This window comes from Pezoporus occidentalis, unplaced genomic scaffold (genome assembly GCF_034315485.1).
Source record: "Pezoporus occidentalis ecotype Australia unplaced genomic scaffold, CSIRO_AGI_Poc_V1 ctg22, whole genome shotgun sequence".
Lineage (NCBI taxonomy): Eukaryota > Metazoa > Chordata > Aves > Psittaciformes > Psittacidae > Pezoporus > Pezoporus occidentalis.
Genome location: NW_026914072.1, coordinates 1077202 through 1101613, shown reverse-complemented (window position 1 = coordinate 1101613; position 24412 = coordinate 1077202). Strand labels below are relative to the sequence as shown.

The window sequence follows — 24412 nt, the reverse complement described above, 5'->3', positions numbered from 1 at the left end:
ATGCCTTTAAAAAATCTGCTTCCCAAGTATGGGGAATGCAGAGAGGTACTGCTCTGGGCAATCTCAAAAATGTTTTTAGAAAATCTGAATGTCTTGGTACTCTTTAGTCTTCAATATTCTTACAGTGTATTTTTTGAAAATCAGCCTTTTACCCATTTGAGAAGACAAAATTCATCTCTGTCAAAATATTGGTGTCAGTGGATACAGAAAGCCTTAAAAGTGCAGTATTGGTACCTGTCAGAGAGCTCTATGCCTTCATCTGGTAAATAAGAGGAAATGGGTTGTACTTTTGAAATATAGCTTTCCTTTGATAGTCTCTTTCCAGTAAGTTAAAAGCTTTTACCCTAGTATCAGTTTGTCCAGGCTTGTAGTAACTTTATGTTAACTTTGCCAGAATGATGCAGGGACCTGTCTAGCCTGCTTTATATCCGTGGCATAATTATAGCTAGAGGGGAATTTAATAGGCTGGTATCAAGAAGACATCTTTTGAAATAACAATGGCTAGGATTTATAGTGTTTTCAGATCAGAATAGGCTAGTTCTAGTGTATATAGGAGAAATATGGGGTCCTTACCAAGACCTTGTTCCTATAAACTGTTGTTTGTGTGTGCCCACACAATATAGTTTGGCGTTTGTTTGATGACATAATAGTAATTTTATTTTTCTCCTATGTGTTTTCTTACCCTTAGGAAATAACCATTGTAATAGAGTTTGCTGGTTAATTAGCAGTTTGGCACCTGCAGTTCTGAGAGGTCTTCAACAAATTCTGAAGAGGTCTTAAAAATTTCAGATTTCTCTTAACAGACAAATTTTCCTGTTTTCTCCACTGCCCTCTAGCGCTGAGCATATTTTGCTAGAGTCATCTTCAAATATCAGTGTACAGTAATTTTTGTGCAGTGACTTTACAGGACCCGTTAGGTTATCAAAGTCTGCCAAGACAGGAAAATTCCAACATGAACATTTATGTTTTTTGGGTGAACACATATATATGATGTAGAGCAGGCAGAATTTGATATAAAGGAGACAAACATCCAGTTGTCAAAACCCCAAAGCTGCCTATGTTTGTGACCTGACATCTCTACCAATCAACAGCCCAATAAAATAAAGTTCAGGACACATAGCCTAGGTAAGTAGAAGGTCTTCCAGTGTTCTGTACTGGTGACCTGCAGCTTTCTGGGACTGTTGTCTTTCCCTATGTCTCCTCCCTGAGAGAAGCATTTGAATATCTTACATTTGCAAGTGGCTTGATCCTGAGCAAAGTGAAGCTGAGTCTTAGGTGGCTCTTCGGCAGAAGTGAGCTGCCTTTTGGCATTTTCATGAGTGGAATTGTCACTACATCGACTCACATTCTGTTGCTGCTCTACCTGCATTACTTTGAAAACAAACTTGTCATACCCAGGTTGTCTGTCTGCTGTGTTTGTTAGAACTTGAATTGCTGTCATTGGCTTTCAGTGAGTACATGTTAGCATCCCTTTTTCAGTGTCTTGCAATATGTTAACTCGTTGCATTATTTCAGATCTGAGAAGACTTGGTAACATGAGCCTCTTAATTTGAATTCAAAGATGCCATGGATCTTTTGACCACTAAACAAATAGTATACCCTGATATTTCTAGTAACAAGTCCTTGAAAGGAACTTAATCCTTGTATAAGCATGTATTTGATAAATAGTTAGCTTCCCACAGTCTCGTCTAGTGAACAGTTAATGGGAAATCTATCTAATATGAATACTCGGTAGAATGCTGGGGAGGCAGGTGGCACCCCTGCCCTGGGGAGCTGTGCCGGCTTTCTGCACTGTGTTCTGTGTGCTGGTGTCAGTGTGGCTACACGGGAGACCCAGTTGGATCTGCCCCAGGTTTCCCTAGAGCCCAGCATTCCAGGATAGCCCATTTGGCCAAAAATGAAAAAGGAAAAAAAAAAACCAGAGCACTTTGGTATGAGTGTGAATCTGGATAAAGATTCCAAGCATCTCTCTTGGGCTCTTAGTTTATATCTACTTGTATCATTCATATAGGGAAAATACAGTCTGATGTTTATGTTTTTAGAACTTGTAAGTCACTTCAGGGAGAGAGAGGGTTTCTGCTAAGCAGCAGAACCAAACTGAATTTCCACACACAATTAAGAATGGGATTATTTTTCAGAAAAATCAGATTTCTCCAAGAGACGTTATTTTTTAGAAACGATTGTAAATAAATGTTAGCAGCAGTCTAGTAGCTTACCATTGTGTGTGTGCATTGGCTGCTTTAAAATGCAGTAGTGGTGACATCAATAATAAATTTTGTTTCAGTCTCTCAAATATCAAAATTTTGTTGAGAGAGTTTTTGGCATTTCCTTCTTTATGTGCTGTTGTATACATTTTAATCTTTAAAGTTCCATACTGATTGTATACTATTCTTGGTGTGTCACGGCTTCCTGACAGCTTTTCATGAAAGAATCGCCTGCTTGGGGGTTGGTTTTTTCCTATTCCCTGTCTGTCTCATCTGCCCAGTGTTGACACTAACTACAAAGTGTGCTGGAATATGCAAAGACCAGAAACTTAGTTGAATCCTCTCACTGTGTTTTGGATGTAGTTTGGATCAGACTTTTTTTAAGATTAGGGCTTCACTGCTCTTTGTACTCTGTACAGGCAAACTCTGATAGGCTCTGTCAGTCTCTGAGGAACCCTGGCAAATTCAGTATGACTTAGTTGTAAATAAGCAGCAGTAGCAGAACTTAACCCACTTAGATATTTCATAATTTTTTTAGGTACATTTCTGTGAAAGTGAGTTCTTTGGGAACACAATTAGACTCTGACAAGCGGAATTAACTTATCTTCAATATTCAAAACAGTAAAATTCAATTTGCAGCACAGAACAATATTAATGTTGACAACTTGTCAACAGTACTGTGATTTTTTGAGGGGCTGAGAGAATAAGTAAAATAACCTTTCTTAAGGAAGCTCTGCCTGTTAACTGTAACTGTTGATTTTTGTCTTCCATATATATTTTTCTCCATGGCTAATGCAGTGTTGTGACCTGGTGAGCTGCTTCTGCCGGTGCTTGTTGGTATTTCGTCAGGCTGTACAAACAAGGAGGTGATGTTTTCATTTCAGAGGTTCATTCATCTGTTAGAGGATTCATAGCAGTGTCCTGCATGAGATCAGCCTTTCAGGACAGGAATTGTCAGACTAAGGATGCTGATAATGTGTTTGCATTAATTACAATAGGCTTTGTAAGTGGGATCTTCCTCTGTGTACCTTCTTGTGTGACAAAGCTTAGATAAAATTTCATGCTTTTAAAAACTGTGTCAAGATTCTGTGACCTAATGCAAGTCTGGGATTTTTTCCTGTTGCATAGAATAGCCTCTGGCAAGAGGGTATAGAGGGTATAGATTGGCTAGTAGAAGAAAAGCACATATAGAGGAAAAGGATGAAAGGATCCTTACTTCTACAGAAAGCTAAAATGGTATGGCCTTCAGGAAATCAAATATAGACTTTTGAGTACTATTTGTAGAAGTGGTTAATAACAGCTAAGGAGGCTGCTCTTATATGATTAAACTTTAAGAAAATAAACAAGAGAAAATGTAAATCAGAACAGAGTCAATTTAGAATTGGTCATAAACTGGATAAAAGTTATGCAATGTACAACATAGAAAAATAAATAAGAGAAATAATAGAAGAATAAACAAAAATTGTATATAAAAATGGAAATAGAATAGAACAGAACAGAAACTAAAGGGATGGAAAGGATGTTAAGATCATCTTGTTCCAACCCCCCTGCCACGGGCAGGGACACCTCACACCAAACCATGTCACCCAAGGCTCTGTCCAACCTGGCCTTGAACACCGCCAGGGATGGAGCATTCACAACTTCCCTGGGCAACCCATTCCAGTGCCTCACCACCCTTACAGTAAAGAACTTCCTCCTTATATCCAATCTAAATTTCCCCTGTTTAAGTTTTAACCTGTTACTCCTTGTCCTGTCACTACAGTCCCTAATGAAGAGTCCCTCCCCAGCATCCTTATAGGCCCCCTTCAGATACTGGAGGGCTGCTGTGAGGTCTCCATGCAGCCTTCTCTTCTCCAAGCTGAACATCCCCAACTTTCTCAGCCTGTCTTCACACGGGAGGTGCTCCAGTCCCCTGATCATCCTTGTAGCCCTCCTCTGGACTTGTTCCAACAGTTCCATGTCCTTTTTATGTTGAGGACACCAGAACTGCACACAATACTCCAGGTGAGGTCTCACAAGAGCAGAGTAGAAGGGCAGGATCACCTTCTTTGACCTGCTGGTCACGCTCCTTTTGATGCAGCCCAGGATACGGTTGGCTTTCTGGGCTGCGAGTGCACACTGAAGCCGGCTCATGTTCATTTCCTCATCAACCAACACCCCCAAGTCCTTCTCCGCAGGGCTGCTCTGAATCTCTTCTCTGACAAACCTGTAGCTGTGCCTGGGATTGCTCCGACCCAGGTGTAGGACCTTGCGTTTGGCATGCTTAAACTTCATGAGGTTGGCATCAGCCCACCTCACAAGTGTGTCAAGGTCCCTCTGGATGGCATTCTTTTCCTCCAGCGTATCAACTGAACCACACAGCTTGGTGTCATTAGCACACCCAATCCCACTCAATCCATGTTGTTGACAAAGATGTTGAACAAGACTGGTCCCAACACCAATCCCTGAAGATCACTGCTCATTGCTGGTCTCCAGCTGAACTCTAAGCCATTGACCACAACTCTTTGCCTGCGGCCATCCAGCCAGTTCTTTATCCACCGAGTGGTCCATCCATCAAATTGATGTCTCTCCAATTTAGAGTGAAGGATGTCATGCAGGACAAGTCCGGGTAGGTGACATCAACTGCACTACCCCTGTCCATCAGTTCTGTAGCCCCATCATAGAAGGCCACCAAATTGGTCAGGCAGGATTTCTTAGTGAAGTCATGCTGGCTGTCACCAGCCACCTTGTTGACAGCTTTTCCTGAATTTCTTACTGTCTGATCAGGCTTTTTATCTTTGAGTGCCAGTTGTATGAGTTGCCTTACAAAAACTGGCCGAGGCACATGTGCATTGACAAAAACTTAACAAGGTAAGTGTAGGTTGTAAGTAGATAACAAAGGAAGGAAGGGAGAGGCAGGAAAGGGATACCCTGGTACACTGCCGCACCTGAGCTCAGTAAAAGTAAATGTGTAACTTTGGATGGAATTAAGGCTGTCTTGTCTTTTCTTGTTGCTTCTAACACATTGCTTGTCTGCAGTTTCTTACTGATAATAAGTTAGAGACACCTTGTTGTCTGTTTGTTTGCTGCTTGGTTGTACAATCTCTGAAGAAAGCACATATTTAATTCATTACCGATTAATGTAAAATTTTAATTAATAACTTGCTTATATTTGGAACCAAAGATAACATGGGACACCTCCTACTTTCCCGACATGGGTCTTCTCTCATTTCCTTTTTTGCTGTGTTCTCTTTGCTGCTCTCTTGTAACCTTGTTCCCCCATTCTTGTCATTTTTTGCCCTTTCTTAAATATTTTTTCACAGAAGTGCCACCAGTTTCCTTGATGGGCTCAGCTTTGGCCCAGAGTGAATCTGTTGTGGAAGTAGCTATGTCTGGCACAGGACAGCACCTGACCTTTTCCCAGAGAGGCCACTCCTGCAGTCCCTTTGCTACCAACCCTTGCTATTTGTACCCACTACACTAGAAAAGACTATTGAAACCAGTGCGTGTGTATTCAATTACAAGGGCAGTGTTAATGCAAGTTCAGTCAAGCTTCAGTTACCAATAAGACATCCGGCTTCTTACTAGGAGGAAACTGGTTTCGTGTCACGTACAACCTGGATTTCAGCAATTTCTTCTGATTAGTTGTCTCTGACTTTGTATATTGAGCCATAGAAAGAGAAGAGTGAGTTTCTGTCTTAGAGGCTGGTCAGTGAGATTGGGTGAAGCAATAGAGTTTACAGTAAGATTAATTGCATAACTCTCTGCATAGCTAATCCAGAAAGCATGAGCTAAAGACATGCAAATAGTTTTGGAAAACCTGCTGTGAGGTTATTTGACTCAGGTAAGCGCTGTGGGATGAGCCAGCGTGCTGATGCCATGAACGGCCAGTCTTCTGGAAGGAAGACTTCTCAGCCCAGGTGTCAGCCAGCTGACATCTGTGTAATTTATCTCTGGTACCAATCAATTTAATGGCAAAGTGTCTGACTGCCAAGAGTTGATATCAGGCTCATGTCTGTGTACAGTGCTGCTCTTGCATGGTATGAAAAGTTCATGGAGAGGAGACCACATGTTAATATTTGCACCAATGTGCTGTGCATGGTAAGCTTTCTTCCAACAGGAAGAATCAAACTGATCTTTCCTTTTTAGTAATAAATGTGATAAATGTGTCTACCTTTGTATTGCTTCAGGCAGTACCACTTACTGGTTCACCTTTGAGCCTTAGCTTCCCATGATCATTCTGCACTTGTAGAAGCAAGGTGTAAGAACTGGCTGTGAGATTCAGGCCAAGATCTGTTTACAGAGACTAAGGTATCAAATATGCATGTTTACTAATCAAAAAGCAGCTGATAGTCTTATAATAATCGATTTTATTTCTTGTGAGAGACTGACTCAATGAAGTCATTTCCCCAAAGGGTTTTCAACCAAATAAAGGGAGGAAAGACTTTATCAGAGATGCATGCCTAATTCAATTGATTTGAATTGTAATTGGAAGTTCTTGCTAAAGCTTTTTTCCTGTAGAATAACATTGAAATAGCATGTTTGCTTGGTATACAAAAAATGGATGCACTTGGCAAATGGTTTTTTAGAGCTTGGAGACTAAATTCACAGATACCTGTTGCTGGAAAATCTCAGTCTTATAGATACAACCTAGATTACTGGGTGCTTTTCAATCAGAAACCAGCAAGAGATTCATAGATCATCACCACCTGCAAAATCATTAGATAAAATTCAATAGATGTCTGTATGAGTCTGTGAAGGCTATTGTTTCTGGGATGGCTCATCATCCATGGAAAATTATCCTTGGAACTGCTTGTAGTTACAAAAGCGTATGCGTTCACTATTACCATGAGTCTTGTTTTTATTCAGTTGTCTTCGTGCATTGGTGTTCTCTTTGCCTGTGTGTGGATCCTACAGTCTTCTATTGTAAGTGTAATAATAAATACAGAAGTTAAAACCTTCAGGGAAAGTGTGCTTGATTTGGAGAAATCCAGATTAAGATAGCACGCAAGAGGTTGAACAAATACTTTTATAGTTTTCTTGATTAGCATGAATGTGCATGTTCTTGAAAAGTGCTGAGCAATGTTAATTTCCACTGGCCAGGATCAGGAGTGTATCTGATCTGAATACTTCTTATGATGTGAAGAAACTTTGTGAGATTATTTGTGTAATTTCAGATTGGTTTTGTGGAGATCATGTAATTGACAAACAACAGAGATACCTGTCACTCTCCCTGTTGCTGTGATTTTTGGACTGATACTTAAAAGCTATTATGTCTTTCTCAAGTTCTTATTCTAAAATGATCTGAATTTATCAAACTTTCTTAATTTACTTAATTACAGAGTTTGTGAACGCTCTCTCAATCTCTGGTAGCAGGACCTGTCAGAATAGTTTCTGGGTTCAACAGAGGGTTTAGCACAGCATTCATCTTTGAAGAACTGGAGCTGATTCCAGAATTCAGGCTGGGATGCAGTACTTGACAAGGGAAGAAGCATTACGTATTTATAGAGCTCGGAATGTAATGCAGGGAAACAAGTATCATTGGTTTCTTGTCAGTATTGTCAGGGGAAAAAAGGAAAACATCTTGAATAAATCAGTCTTCTTAATTTATGTTTTTGCATTTGGGTTCTTTTTAGTAAGAGATTAAAGAATGTGCTGCTTTGCATTCTTTGGGAGTCAGGGTTCTGGTGGCATATACTACTATTGTCTTTAGGTGTTTCCATGCAGCCAGCTGTCAGGTCTGTGTGAGTGCTGAGGAGGACTTTGGACACAGCTGAAGTTTCTGCCTGTTGGACACATCTGAAGACTTCCCAAAGATTTGCTTTTATTTTTGAAATTTACTATGCGACCAAACAGTTACAGTTTGCGAGTACAGTTCTCCAGAAATTAGAGGGTTTAGTTAGATGGCTAATTGTTAATGGCTGTGGAGACTTCAGAAATAATTAGATGCTCTAGTTCATGATGACAGATCAGGGTCAGGTAAGGCATTTGATCTTTCCTTATTATTGTACCGTATATCATAAAGTGTTTACAGAGACAGTTCTCTGAGTTAGATTGTGTTGTTGACTGTGTAAAGACTGAAGGGCTACTTCGAGAGGTGAGACAGTACTGATACAGAGAGCCTTACAAATAACCTGGAACAGACTTCTTGAGGAACTACGTGGTGAGAATGAATGCTGTGATTGCATTGTACTGGAGCTCTTCTTAAATTAAGTTCTAGGTGTATTTTTTCCCCATGTTCTCTATTTGTTATAGCAGCCAGAGATGTGGCCTTGTGGAACAAAAGCATTTTATAATGACATATATATTACGAAGTGACGATTCCAGTAACATTATTGCACACAACTAAGTATTGACTAAAAATTCAAATAGACTGGATTGGTAAACTGGACCATAAAATTTATTGTGTGACTGAAACTGATTTGCTATTTAAACTTGGATGCCAAATGCAGTGAATTTTTTCTGTTGAATCTGTACTTTACACACTGACTTGGCAGCCATTATGTGTGTTCAGGTACAAAGTGTACACACTCTTGTGTATAGAGTCTCTTTTCTCTGTCTTTATTTTTCCCCTTCAAAACTTTAATCTTTTCTAGCAAGGTAACTCAGGCTGAAAATAAATAGTTCATCTTTGTATATAAAACCAAAACAAAATTCGTGTTGTCTGATAAGAATCCTTTTGAAATTTACTTAATTTAGAATTTTCAGTCCCAGCCTTTAGACTGTGATAAAAAATATAGCTTTTAACTGTAATTATATTTTGAATATTACATTTTGAGCCTTAGGTGCTAATAGCTACAGTATTACAAGAAGTATGTGAGGGCATGTTACGTGAAGACTTCCAGGCTGCTGTAAACTGGCAGCCTGTGCTGCTCTGTGTGATGTTCTCCCTAAAGTTATGCTTTTTAAAGTAATGTGCCTTAGAGCCTGTTGGAATTAATGTCTGAAATTGTTTCTATTTGTCTTTTTCTTTTGTAGAAGCTCCACCAAAACTGGAAGAAAATCCTGCTGAAGCATTCACTGACTCATCTCTCTTTGCTCACTGGGGCCAGGATCTCAGTCCTGAAAACAGACGGATTGCACTGAAACAATTCCAGTATTATGGCTACAATGCTTACCTGAGTGATCGCTTACCACTGGACAGGCCCTTGCCTGACCTTAGGCCTAACGGGTGAGTCCTGTAGTTCAGCCTAGCATCATAGGTCCTGAATTGTAGAGTCTGTTAGCAATTTTGCACCTGGAAGTGTTGTATTGTGTGATCGTGTAGCAGGTAGGCTACATACAATGGCCAGAATGAGTAATTTCTGTCATATATATGAAAGTTGGAAGTTTGAAATGTCTCCTGAAACACTTGAGTACTTAAATTAAGTCCTGTTAATATGCCACTAAATATCCATTAAAAGTTCCCAAGATCATTTAGAACTTTAATCAATTTACATTTGATAGCAAGTGTTTTATTGCTGAAAGAATAACCTTTTAATGTTCAATATTGATTTTATCACAAGATCTGACTAAGGAAGAAATAAGAACTGTTCTTTTTGAAAGCGCAGAACTGCCTGATAAAATAGGTAAGAGAGTGAAACGGTTTAGCTTTAGTGGTGAAAGGTGCAATTTAGTCAAGCAGTATGTACCAGCTGAATGCCCATGGAGCCTCCTTCACTGGGTTGTTCTCTCCTAGGAAACATGCATGTCAGGCAGGGTAAATATGTCCGCTCTTATTCCACAACGGCTTGGTGAGATGGATGGGACTAAGGGAGTTAGCAACTTTCCCTTCAGTGTATTTGTTCTGGTAGGACTGTTTGTAGAGACAGTTAATGCTCAACTTTTTTTCAGCCGTGGTGATCCATCTGATCCTTTGAATAAACAGCAGGTCTGGCGATGGGGAAATGGTTGGAGGGAAAACTTGCAGACCCTTAAAAAAATACATCATTGCAATAAACATGATGAGTGCTTACTGAACTGAACGTGTGATTTTACTCTCTTATTTTAACCATTTTAATAACTAAAACAGCAAGTGGTGCATTTTGCCATTATATTTTAGAAGTATTTATGTTGTAGATTTACTGAAATAACAGCTTTAAGGAAATCAAACTCAGCAATTGTATTTGTAGTTTGGTTAAATCAGTTTAGTACTGTCTGTAGGGACAGTCTCTTATTTTTTTGATTGTAAACTAAGTTAGAGGAAAAATAAATCTTCTGTCACTAATAAGACATCAATGACAGAAATGTTTCTGTTCTTATCTCTCTTTGGAAATGACTCTCCTGAATTATTTCAGTCTAAATTTTTTATAACTATAGGATTTAAAAATTAAAAAGACAGAGAAAATGAATGATACTATAACTGAGAGAAATAAATTGAGGTTGGGATTTTAAAAGAAACTCCAGTTAGAAATTAATCATGATCCTAATTTCAGTGAAATTTTTGATCCTTAGTTAACTATCTGCCAGAAACATGCTAGACATTATAATATGTTTATGAACACATATACAAAGTAATAGCATGGTGATAGTAGCTCAGGAAGATTTTTTTTTTTTTTTTATCCACACATTTTATTATTGTTCAGGATCAAGTAATCTGACATTCTGATACTGAGGGAAATGAAGTGTATTGTCAGATAGTATGCAAACTGTTTGCTCTATCTACAGCACCCTGTGGAGTACGGAGTTACAGGGTATTCTGAAAGTTGTGTTGCTGAAAAAAGAATTCCCACTCCAGATATGCAAATTCTCATCTGTGTGAAAGCACATTCATGGCTGTTATTGGGAAAAAGCCTACTCTGACAGAGCATTTTCCACTGTAATAGTAAATTTTTAGGATTTGTAGCACCTCTCTTTAAAGCAAATTGAATTAGAATGTTCCAGAGTCTATATAGATGTATTTAAATTATCCATGGGCAGCTTGCAGGCTCAAACAGGGACAGCGTGTGTTGTGGTTTATGCCCAGCCATAAATCAGACCACGCAGTCTCTGTCTCACTCTCCCCCCATGCCCCCCCAACTCCCGGAGGGATGGGGAGGAGAATCAAAAGAATGTAACTCCCATGGGCTGAGATAAGAACAGTCCAGTAACTAAGGTATAACACAAATCACTGCTGCTACCACCAATAATAATAATGATAAGGGAAATAACAAGGGGAGAGAATATAACTGCTCACCACCTGCCGACCGATACCCAGCTGGACCCAAGCAGTGATCTAGCCCTTCCAGGTAACTGCCCCCGGTTTATATACTGGTCATGATGTGCTGTGGTATGGAATACCTCTTTGGCTAGTTTGGGTCAGGTGTCCTGTCTCTGTTTCCTCCCAGCTTCCCCTCCTCCCTGGCAGAGCATGAGACTCACAAAGTCCTTGGTCAGAGTAAACATTACTGAGCAACAACTAAAAACATCGGTGTTATCAGTGCTGTTCCCAGGCTGAAAGTCAAAAACACAGCACTGCATCAGCTACTAAGAAGGAGAAAAATGACTGCTACTGCTGAACCCAGGACAGCATGAAAGCCAAGGACAGTTTAGTCTGAAGAGAGCACACAGCAAGCGGCATGGAGGCCACATTGATCAGCTTTGCTGGACCTTAGTTAATTGTGGTATTCCTGTTCTGACTAGAAGTGCAGGAAAGCAAAAATATGATAGAGGTATCATAATAGCTCTGGACAGTTAGCCTAGGTCTAGCCAAGCTTACTATCCTAGATTTGACGGTGGTTCTGCAAGAGTCAGCATGACACTGGAATCCCACCAGAGACTTGTGGGCAGGTAGCTAAACAAATGGAGTTCATCTGGGTTTGGTTGTGGTCTATCATCTGTATTCATAACCTATCCTGTGAAGTACTGGAAGATGGAAAGAAAACAGAAGTAGATGTGTAACTGAAATCTAAAGTAATTCATAGATCACTGGCCCCAGTTGAGTCTGGGAGAATTAAGTGATCTGCCAAGAGTGTGTGGTGTTAGTAGCGCCTTTTATATCATAGTTGTATGACTCAGCCTTGACCTTCTTTCTTGCCTGCAGTGCTCTGAGAATTCACATCAAAATAACAGAGGAGCTCAGCATTTCTTTGCAAGGTGCTGCAGTGAGAAAGGCCAATCCACATATGTAATGACCGCATATTGTGGCATAGAGGATTTTTTAGGCTTGATATTATCAACATTTATTGTCATGAGAAAACCAGAGAACAAAACAGAGATTGCTGAGCCAAACACATGTAAAAGAGAGGGCAAGTATTCAACATTGCCCAGTCCTCTGATGTGGGTGGCATGCAGAGGTGGGAGACCACATTTAGTAGTTAGGGCAGTGCACTCTGCCCACCTCCTGAACTCTGACTTCTCCAGAAAAAAATGACTATCAGTCAGATGGAAACATCCAGCTGATTGCAGCTGTGTCTGGCTGTGGCAATTGGCACACCTTGCAGTGGGACCTTCGCATGTTTTAGGTACTGCAAAGTGGTTTCTAATTCTCTGTACAGTCATGAGCGCATGTCCTGTGGTAAAATGTTCAAAATTTGATTACTTTTCACTCTGAATATTTGCCCTAGCACAGTGGAGTTCCCAGCACAGTCCAGAATAATCTGTTATAATACAGATTGTAATAAATGATTCACCTGGATATATTAGCCTCTTGAAGTAATTGTCACATCCCAAAGTACTGTTTCTGCAGTACTTAGTAGATAGTACAGGCAATATGGTATATTGTTTATACTGTCTCTGGCAAAGCCTCCGTTTATTTTCTGCTGCTGAAATTGGGTGCTCTGCTGTTTACCACCCTTACGTGCATCTGTTAGCCTATAACATGTCTACATTGCAGACTAACAAATAACTACTGACTCTAATGAGCTTGGAAGCATTGAGGAAGGCAGCGTTGCCCTTACTGTGTGCAGGAACAAGGTAAGACTTCTGTGTTAGTTATAATTCTGTTATACTCATTACTTTAAGTAGGGCAAGCAGTATCCACAAAGCTTGCCATGAATGAAATGTTGAACAAGATCACTCAGAAAAACACTATTAGAAGCTAGATTGTTCAGGGATCCTAAAGCTGGGTACTAAATCTGTCAAGTGGATGCCCTTAGGATTCTACTTTGTTGGCTTGTAAGTTTTTGGGGCCAGATCCAGTGTGCTGCAGCACATGTGGGAAAGAGAGGTAACATTATTTGCTTATGTGATGAGAGAGCTGGAGGGTAGTGGAGGAACTATTCTGCAGAGTTTTGCTACTGCATAGCCTGTATGATACGAAGGAGCTGACCAGTAGGCATAAAGCAACTCTTTCAGTCAGTGTAACTGCAGTTAGTCAAACTTCTGCTTAGTAAAACCAGTATTTGTATGAAGAAGCAAAGGCAGGATGGTGGAGGGGGAAAAGAAGCATTTAAAGCCGAGATGCTTTTTCTTTGGTGATGGCTAAATAGCTGAGTCAGTGCTGTTTGGCCTCTAGACAAGTGGAGAGGAGATGTCCTGTTTCCTGTGCAGAGAAAGGCTTTGGCCATTTTGTAAGGATTTCTTGTTTCAAAGAGTTCACCAGTTGCAAATTGTGTTACTTTGAGGCTCAATTCAGCAAGGGATAATGATAGAAGCCTTGAATAGCAGCAAAATTAGGTTTGTGATAAATTGAGCACAAACAGCAGGCAGGAAATCCATTGAATGCAAATACAAATACAAGGGAGAAAAATTAAGTGTTGGCTGATTGAGGAGAATGATGTGGTTTAGGTCAAAAGCTGTTCATGTGTGTATATCTGTCCAAAATGTCCATTGGTGGTATATGCAGTCCTGGAGGTAGTGTTCAAGACATCAGACTTCTATAAACTTGTAGGTTTTCCTTTATTAAAACTGTTGTAAGAAAGATCTTGGGTTTAACTACCAAGAAAAAGATGGACCTTTATTATATTATTTTATCAATATCAGTAACTTTTATTAAAAGCAGTGGGGAATCAACCTGTTACAATTAAATCTGTTCTGTAAGATGCTTAGGAGACCAAGAACTAATCAATCTAGTGTTACAGTCTTGGAACTTATCTGTATAGTTATCAAGTTCCCTGCCTGTTTTCTAGTCTTTCTTTATTGCAGTTTTTTAAAATTTGTTATTAGTAATTGGTGCCAAGAGAAAAAAAAAGTTGTTAATGTTTGCTTATACCTGTATGGTAACTCTATATTCAAATTCCTCACGTTTGTATGCCTGCCTTTGCTCTCATGTAATAGAATATGATGACACCCCCCCCAAAGATTTCTAGATTTGCCTCAGAAATACTGTCTCACTGGCTGTAGTTTCGTAACAATAGATAGTAATCTTCAGAGATCAGCAAAAAAGCCCTTTTTATATATTGTTCAGTGCCAGCCTTTTTAGCATATTTCAGTTAACACTTAAGATACTGATAATAATGAAAAATGACCACCAAACGAAATGATAAACTTGCCAGAATGTGACTGATTTTTTTTATTTATTTATTTTTTTCCCCTCCCATATTTTGAGCTTCCATTTGCTATTCTGGCTGATGAAAAAAGTCTTGAAAAAGGTACAATTCTGTTTCTGCTTGGGCTTCTGATAAGTTCTTATTCTGTTGGAACTAAAGCTCCCTTCCACATGTGTTCTTAAAGCAATCCTTTAACCACAAATGTTTTAGTAATATGCTTTGTTGCACCATTTGTTAAAAAGAAAAAAACAACACCCATGGATTAGATGACTTAATTTAGTGATTAAAACCAAAACCGTGTTCTGTCACCATTGTTGCCTGTGATACCTGTGAAACGCTTGGTGAAAGGCTCTCAACAACTGCAGAAATTATTTTTTGTAATTTATACTCGTATTGGTAGAAGGTCTCAGAGATAAGTTATTAGCACAGGGAATCGTTCTTACTGTTGTTCTTCCTGCATTGTTACGCTAAACTAATTTTAATGTGACTGGCTAAATTGTCTTATCACAATGCACGTAGTCCAGAGAAATGTAATTTTCTTGTGCACAAATACTTGAAGATTCATAATGTATGATGTCCTCCATTTACCAGAGTTGTGCTTGAGATAGAACACCGGGAGTTTCTCTAAATTTCTGGTAACCATGACAACTGTTACTTTAGTGTTATTAGCCTGATGTAATTTATTGGAGTAGGTTGCTAGCGGTAATTTTTTAGTTGCATTGGGTTCATACTTGTTAGTATAATTCTAAGTAATATTTAGAATTTATATTTAAGAATCACTTAGTCATAATACTGGAATATGCTCTGTGCTTTGTGGGTTTGTGTGTTTTTAGTGAGATCCTTACTTTGCAGAGGAGCAGGTAAGGGGTCTTGTCAGAGGCCCCTTGATGAGTCCAAGGCAGAGCTGTCCTTGAAATGTGTATGTTGCTGGTTGCCACCCAACTGTTATGTTCTTAGGGCCGAATGGATCTTAAGATTTTGATCCATACAGTTTTCTCCCTTTGACCCCCTTCCGTATATTCAGAACGCATATATACGCACCCTTTCTCTTTACCTATTTCTTATGCATTCCTAGAATTGCAGAATTTCATTCCTTATGAAACTTGGCATAAAGACAGATATACTTGTCAAACTGTGCAAGTGCTTTGTATTCTGTGCATGATTTGAGGTGTGTGAATTCAATTATGATTTGTTTAAAAAAAATAATTAGGTAATTTTTACTGTCATCATCTGATATGAAAAATAATATAGACAGGAAATTGTATTTTTTAAGAACTCTGCACACATTAAAAAGAAAGTGAAGCCAAGCTGGAAGTAAAGATGATAAATGACTCTGAATGGGAAAAAAGAAAACATGAACTCCATTCAGGAATGTACCCTAGCTGAAAATGAATCCATTTGTAAAGACTAAAGAAATTAGGCACAAGGGGAGTCTAATTCTGTTCTCTTGTATTTAGTTATCTTTTAATGTATGCAAAATGGGAGTGAAAAGATATTCATAGCATTAAATGCTTTGCCCATATCTGCAGAGTGCTAGACAATGGGAAATCCTGTCCAGTGTGATCTCATTTGAAAAGATGCAAATGAATGTAGGTAGGAAAAACAATACAAATAATTTCCTTTAAATGGGTGGAAGACATGTCAGAAGCAGGAATTTTATTTGCATGTTTCGATTTATTCATGGTATGGCAGCAGTGTTTTGAGTCTGATTTTGTCATCTGGGACATTTTTGGAATATAGTTTGTCAGTAACTTCTTAGAAAAAGTTTCTTTTATGCATATGTCAACGTTAGCTTAATTGTCGGAGGGGGAAAAGCCCACCAGTTTTTACAGAAGTAACTTCTTTGAACTATTTTCAATGTATTTTCACTGTCATTTAAAATATTTTCCAAAATCATTGTGTTGCTCTTTATCTGATAGGTGAGATATCTTACCATTTTTACTAGAGTTTCATTTTTATCTTCTTTGTACATTGGTATGGCTGAGGCTTACAAATATTACTATGTCTAAACTAGACACCTAAAAGACAGATTGGTTGTAGCTTTGTTTGCTGGACCATTTTATATCTGTGCATTTTGACTGCAAGTGAATCACTAAAATAACACACTTTGTAGGCTCTTTACAGGGTAATACTGCAAATTATTTCAGTGTGTTTAAGCCTGTTAACTAGTTCATAGTCTTTGAAGCCTGATTTCCAAAACTTGGACGGAATTTCAGTTATTGCATCAAACAGAAATGTGCTATCTACACAGAGGTGTACAGGAGATTAGATTTTTGTTAGTAATTGCTCATTATGCCTGTGCAGATTTGTACATCTAACTTGCATGTAAGAGCTGACATCTACATAGTAACAGTATCCAGGATTTTCTTTGTCAGTGTACAAATGGCACGTACATGCATACACACGATGTGCTATGAAGGGGTCTGTCCTTTTAAGGAGCTGGATCTGTCATGGTCTTAGCATCTTTTAATAAAGTGTGAGGGTTGGCATTTAAAAACTGTAGTGTGATCATGAATACAGGGTGCTTCCAGGCAGTTTGAACCTGAAATATATACTTTGAAAATCCTATTTTCAGATGCCACTTAACCCTCGTGACTCCTAAATTTCACATTTGCCAAAGATTCCCCTCAGATTTGACAGTGCTGAGCCCAAGCCAATTTGTGCCTGCTGCACTTACTCAGTTATTTTAGGCAGTGCTTTTAAGCAGCGCTTTTGGAGATTGCTCACCACAGTTGACCTTTCCTTGAAGAATTTTCAGAGGTTAAATTTCAGAGGTTGAAATACCTGCTCTAGGGTACAGGAGGCAGGTGTGAAGAACTATCTTTTGTTTTAAGATTTGAAACCTTGTGTGCGTATATAGAGTTGGGGCACTTTAGCCTAGAGAAGAGGAAACTCACGGGGATGTCATCAATGTATATAAATATCTGAAGAGAGGCTGCAAAGAGGATGGAGCCGGGCTCTTTTCAGTGGTGCCCAGTGACAGGACCAGAGGCAATGGGCACAAACTGAAACACAGGAGGCTATGTCAGAATATCAGGCAGCTTTTTTTTTTTTTTCTGTGAGGGTGATGGAACACTGACACAGGTTGCCCAGGGAGGTTGTGGAGTCTCCATTGTTGAAGATACCTAGAAGCTGTCTGGATAGGGTCCCAGGCAACTGACTCTAGGTGACCCTGCTTGAGCAGGGGGCTGGACAGGATGACACCCCAGATGTCTATTCCAACCTCAACCATTGTGTGATTCTGTACTGCTTCCCAGTAAGTCCTCTGACACCTGACTTGCATGCTGTGTGAAGGGGCCTTTATTCCTTCAGCCAAAGCAGCATCTCTTAGGTGAAAACAGTAAGTTTGCAAAAAGAAAAAAAAAAGATCACAGGAGTTTCTGTGGTGTTATAATCTAGAAGATATGGCATAGCCATAGAAAGTGAATCCAGAGTTTAAAATGCATGAACATCCATTGGAATGGGTACTGCAATACAGGTTGCTCCTCTAAGAAATTTGCCCCCAGCATGAGTCTAGAGTAACTTCCTTGCTAGCACTCCAACTTAGCATACATTTAATTGCTCCACAGAAAGTAGAATGACTCTGAAAAACAGGATGGAAAATTATCACACTGAGCTGGCAAGCAGTTCAAGAGCCCTCTGGGGAGTTCAGAGAAGACTGAACTCATGCTTCTTCTGTCCTGGTTGAAGGTTTTAACTCCTGACCTACTGATTAAAAGAGAAAACACTGTCTTTCACTAGTTGTCTTCTGGAAGAAAAGTCACCTCCTTCTCCTGTTATTGTGGTGTTTCATTTTGCATAAACCTAACCCAGGTTCTTACCTCTAGGAAAGTACCTGTGGCTCTGATTCATTCAGAGGGCCCATAGCGCTTCATGGAAAAAACTTATTTTCCGTGTTGTGTGTTTCTATACAGCAATGTAGTTTACAGGGTGCATTTCACTCTGCTGAAAGATGCAGTATTTTGATTTTTATTTAGATTTCCTTTGTGAATCAATTGAAAAGTTCTTAGAAAATCCCAATTGCCAGCAAAACTCCCTGAAACCAGTAAGAATTATGGCTGTGACTGCTTTTAAAGGCCAGACATAAAAGATGTCCAAATGTAAGACTTTATGAGAATCTGATTTTCAAAGAGTAGTAAAGTTTTAGTACAAGTCATGCTTAATGAATTAGTATTCACTTTAAGGAAAGCAAAAGGGAGGGTGCAGGTGGGGTAATTGATTATAAACACCACAGTAACACTTCCACAAGCTGTTACGTTTGATCTGCTGTCCAGTGGTACTCCAAAAAAATATAAAAGGTGTCATGCTTTCAACTCTTCTGAAAGCTTCAAAGAAAACTTTTCAGTGAAAATAGGAGAGTAATGCACCAGTAGAAATAGAAAGTGGTTTTGGAAAGTAAGTTTTGATTTGTTATGCTGCTAAGAGTTCAAACTACAAGTGGGAATAAGTAAATCCAAACACTGCTTTAATGGTTTCTCTCTTACATTGATGCTGTGGAACTATGTGCCTATTAAGAAGATGCTTTTTAAAGTAAGGGGCTAACTCTGTTTATTCCTGTCTGCACTGTCCAGAAAGACTGCTATTGGAAGCTGCGTTTAAACAAGAGTTTGCATCTGCTTTGCAGTGTTTTGGGTCTCGGATGGAAATGTGGGCTCACTCTAGGCCTTAGTTGCATAGGCAGATATGGGAGATTCCTTTTTTTACATACTAATTCATCTGGTTATCGCCTGTATGTGCTCTGGGCAAGTACAGGGGCCTTCTGATGGGTGCCCACAAAAGCTTGTCTGTCATTCTTAAGACTAGGGATAGTTTTCTCTGAAACAGTTTGTGTTAACATTGTGACTTCTGACAGTTTACATCTTTATTTATTTATTTATTTATTTATTTATTAACTTTCAGGTGCAGAAACCTTACATTTCCTGAGAGGCTTCCTGAGGTCAGTATTGTATTCATCTTTGTTAATGAAGCTCTCTCGGTGATTCTGCGCTCCATCCATTCAGCCATTGACCGGACTCCTGCTCATCTGCTCAAAGAAATTATTTTAGTTGATGATAACAGTAATAATGGTAAGAGGATTTGATTGGTTTTGTTTGTTTGTTTGTTTTTTCTGACTTAGAGGTTGAATCATAAATGACAATCCTTGAATTGTGGCACCTGTTCACCCCACAGGCATTTCAAATGTTGTCACTGAATTTTCCCCCTTCTTCATCCTACAGTTTTGCTGGGCTGTCTCCAAATATGCATGAATGGGCATGTTAAAAAGAGTATGTACAAAGATACGATGCCATTTCTGTATGTTTAAGGTGTCTGGTAAGCAGATGTTTAAGAACAGACTATAGACTTAAGATGTTTTAGCACTTAAGAGTTCTTACGGGATTAGATTCCTGTGCTTTTCCTGTTTCAGTTGTATGCTTGTATGTGCATACTCACTTTGTATAAAGCATCTTTGTTTCTTGGACATCTCATTTTGATTTCCTATTCTCCTCATTGGCAGCATTTATCTTGCTCCTTTTCTACTGTATGTGTTCAGGTTTTGCTCTTCATGATTTGAAGGACTGGACTGCCCATATCTGATTGTTCAGTACTTGCTTAGGTGTTTGTCAGTGAGGCCTTGCTGAGCATGTCTTATTTTCTGGTAATATTAGCAATGACATTTTAATAAGCACAGAATGCTGAACTTAAAACTTTTGCTCTGCTGGGGAGTTAATTCTGAACTCCTAAAATACAAGGAGAATCTGAATTTATCTTGTTGAAGGAAAATGCTGAGCAGAGGGCTTCTCATATCCTTGTCATCATTACAGCTGTTATATGATCACTGCAGCTAGATTCTGTGACTCACTGCTCATCATAAATGTGTCTCAGATTCGTACAGAAAAGAAGGTTTTTGGAAAACAAGTTAATAAATTCCCCACCCTAGGCTTTGCACTTCATCCTCTCCTCTTCTGCTGTCAGTGAAGGGAAAAGCAAATCCCGACCCTTTAAAGAACACACAAAACCCAACAACTTGATGTAGGCTTATGTCAAATACAATTCCAGTGAATAATACTATGGTTAGAGTTACCTAAGGCTGACCAAGCTTTTCTTGAAACACCTAGTTATGGAACAGTGTGAGTGAATTGGGGTGCAGGATTTATGAGTTGTTCTTAGTTCATGGCACAACTTGTGATGTAGCCATGAGATGGTAACAGTAAATAGAAAAACAGTAAATGAAAAATCCCATGAAACAGCAAATTATAAGCAAAGTAAAAAACCCCCAAAATTAACATCTGTGCACGTGCATACATGTGTCTCAGAAACATGTTGTGAACTAAAGTAGAATTTTGATTTGCTGCAGCATGCAGTTCAGTTGTTTGACATGTTGTTTTACTGATGAAATCTTGGTGGTCTTTGATTTTTGCCCACTCCTTCATGTAATACATGGCATTTGATAGAGAAAATAAGAAACAAGTATTTTTTTTTTTTGTGGACTTGAGCTCTGGAATGTGTTTGTAGAAATTAATTCCTGCATCTTTCAAACAGGAGCTCAGTGAATATGAATGAGTATTGGTGATACAGGGCACAAGGCCCGTGGATGCACAGGAACTGACCACAAGGCAGCCATAGAAGAAAAATAATCTGACTGAAAAAAGTGGTTTCTAGAGGTTGAGTCTGATTTACTGTAGTTTACAGGCAGTTATATCAGTGGGCACATTGCAGGGCCGTGTCAGAAACACCAGTGTTTCTGAGAGCCTGTCATCACTGTGACGAGCTCACTAACAAATACGCTTTGCACTGTGCTCTGTGGGCTTGTCAAAAGTATTTGTTTTTGTTATTATTTACCTGAAATAGATAAGAAATCACAGGAACCACTCAGTCTTTCAGGAAGACCTGTTCAGCCACATTTTTTGTTAGTACTGGTATTAGTACTTTATAGTATCATATTTTTATGCCTGGCTGTGCCTTTTATTCAAGCTTGCCTTTCTTACCCTCTAGTGCTTTAAATCCTTAGCTTCCTGGCCTCAGACAGGAGGACAGAAATTGAGAGGAAGGTAACCTTTGGTTTGGCTCTCTTGGCTTGGTGTTACATGTCATTCTGTATGAAATCACTCTGTGCAGAGTGATACTTAGTCTCCTATAAAAAATCAGCTGTCTCCAGGATTTTCTGCTACTCTAACCCTTTTTCTGGCATCTCCTCCCTGCAGTAGTAAATTAGATTCCTAGAGCCCCCTTTATCCCATAATGTATGCTGAAGAGCTGGTAACAGGCCTCTATTTGGAGAGGATGGGTGTTTGGTAGAAAAGGGAGTGATTGTAAAGATGATTTATGGGCTTTTCTGTTATTAGTTTAAATCCTGAAATATTTATTTTACAATTCACTTTTGCTTTCACAGTATTCTATTTTTTTTTTTCTCCCTTCTAAATGGTTGAAATTATTCCTTTGTATTTAGTGTCATTCTATGGCTTTGTTAGTATCTCTTTAGGTTGCAAGTGTTGCTGCTTGTAAGATAAGTGGGTTACTCTGGGTTTCACTGTAATGGTACCTGAGGGAGAAAAAACTTGCTTTATGCTGGAGTCTGGCACCAGACTCTGCTTTTTGCAGAGCCCTGTCAGAATCGTAATTACAGGAGGTATATTCACTGTCAGGCTTTTGCCAGGGATGGCAACTTTTATAACTCAAAGCAGGATTTTTTCTGAGATGCAACAGCCATGGATTTCACAGGCAAGAAACATCATGCTATGGGAAGTGACTAGAATGAAAAAGTGAGAACAGAGATCAGGCAGAGCGCAAATAAACACTTTTTTTTTATTGAGAGTTTCTTGCACTATTTGGTTGGATTCCCATAGCACAGTGGTTTAAAATTAAAGCAGATACGATGATTGGCACTAGAGGATGGCACTGGAATTTCCTGCTTCTGAGGGGAGGCAATATACTGATAGACTGGGAGAAATTCTTGCTATGGGCCGAATTCTGAATCTAGTAATGAACACCTGGATTCATGTCTTATTTCGGTAGATATGTGTCAGAAAAGAGCAGTGGAAGAACTAGTTGCTTTTTAAAATTCCAGACGGCTGATTGCTGTAACCATATATTCAAGTGTACAGCCAAAGCCTGTACATTTGTCTTGAGCAGTATCAGCTATAGCATTTTATTTCATGCACTTCAGGGTATGTCAAGCAAATTATCTATGACTCTCTCTAAACCTCAGTGCAGTTTTTCAAGTTCCCATCATGTTTCAGGAGACCTCAATTACTCTCTTTGTGAAGTTCCCCTGTTTTAAAATAAATATTTCAAGTTAGGAAACTGTGAAGATGCCAGCACGTGCCATTTGAAAGCAGAAAATAGATTTAGCAGGCCCCAGAATTTGGATCCATTATTTTAATAAAACCGTTTGCACAGCTTCATGGGGGTATTTCACCATATCATCTTTTCTGGTGGAATTCTAATAAGCATAACACTTAAATGTTTCATATATGTTGTTAGGTACACTAGTATTAAAATTTAATTTAATTGAAGGTTAAAAAATGCATTTCAGTGTCTGTCTTTCTACTGTACAGGGGGGACAGAAGACTTACTAAATAAGTAACCCAAATATCAGTGCTGTTCATTTGGGCCTCATTCAGGTCTCAGTCACATTGGTGTGAAACAGAGCAACTGCAGACAGTTCAGCTGATTTACAGTAGTTTTATGTGCTGTCTCTCAGATGAGAATCTTTCTCAATTTTGTTAGGAGCGCTGTTTGCTTTTCAGAGGTAATATACTCATTAGTTTCTAACTTCGCAATAAAAAAATTTATTACTCAATGCATTAGAGGAGAGGGATTTGCAGAGAAGAGGCTTTAAAAAAAAACTTCTAAGTGACCATGCCCATGACTCCCGGTGCTTAATTAGATCTCAGAAAGTTATTTAGAAAAAACATGGCCTGAGCTGGAAAGTACTGAAATAGTGTTTTGTTCATTCTCTGGCTTGTTGCATCCTGTCCTCTGTGGTGCCACTGGAGTCCCATTCTGGCTTTTCACTCCTTTTGCTGGCATTGAACCCCACTGATTTATTGAGAACCTATGACGATATTTTAAGTTGATTCGAAATCTCTCTAAAAAGGCTCCTTGTGAGCTATGATGTATGTGTTCAGCTTCATGGGGTTGCAGTGTGCATTAATGTGTCCAGAGTATGCCTTATGAACTGTTACAGCAGTAATTATAATCCTTTGTGACATTTTGTTCAGATTGAAGTTAATAATAGATGTTGCAGTGGAGGCTCAGGTTTCATAAGGTTACTTCCTTTTTCTTTGAGTCATTACTTAAGAATGAAATATTCTAACATGTTCAGTTTAATGATTCTTGTTTTGTCCTGAGATTTCCATGAATACAGCTATTGAATTGGAGTGATAATGCTGGGTATCATGGGATGCTAATTTTGTGACTTGCGCTGTTAAAAACTAGCACAGAGTGGTAGAAAGTGGGTCAGGTGCAACTGTGTCACCTTTGAGCGATTTGCAGTGTTGTCCTCAAAACGCTGAAGAAAAAGAAACTTTTCAGAAAGCGTCCAGAGCTTTTCATTAGAAAGGCATATTTCTTTTTTTGGTGTTTTTAAGAGGTAATTGGGAATAGAAGATCATCTGACTTTTGTTCTTTACAAAAGCTTTACTCAAAGGTACTGTTCAAATGCATGCTGGATTTCATATCACAGTGTAATTTGAAGATGGCATACTTGTAGATCAGACAACTGTGAATGAAGATTTAAAAAAACTGTTGCTAACAATGTCTTAGGGAAAACTTTAGGCCTTGCTGTCCTCCTGTTTGGCTTTTTGTTCTTCGCTTATGTGAATGCCAGCAAATTTCAAAGACAAATAAAAACATTTTTAAACA

The 24412-nt window shown here is 39.0% G+C and overlaps 1 protein-coding gene across 6 annotated transcripts in view; it reads left to right on the top strand.

Annotated features, from left to right (window-relative positions):
• GALNT18 (polypeptide N-acetylgalactosaminyltransferase 18) overlaps positions 1–24412 on the top strand; it is a 246158-nt gene that overhangs the window by 111090 nt on the left and 110656 nt on the right. For all 6 annotated transcript variants that reach the window (XM_062620164.1, XM_062620169.1, XM_062620165.1 and 3 more), the window contains exons 2-3: positions 9162–9354; positions 19469–19635. In XM_062620164.1, coding sequence (XP_062476148.1) covers positions 9162–9354; positions 19469–19635 — 360 coding nt within the window. The remainder of the gene's footprint in view (positions 1–9161; positions 9355–19468; positions 19636–24412) is intronic.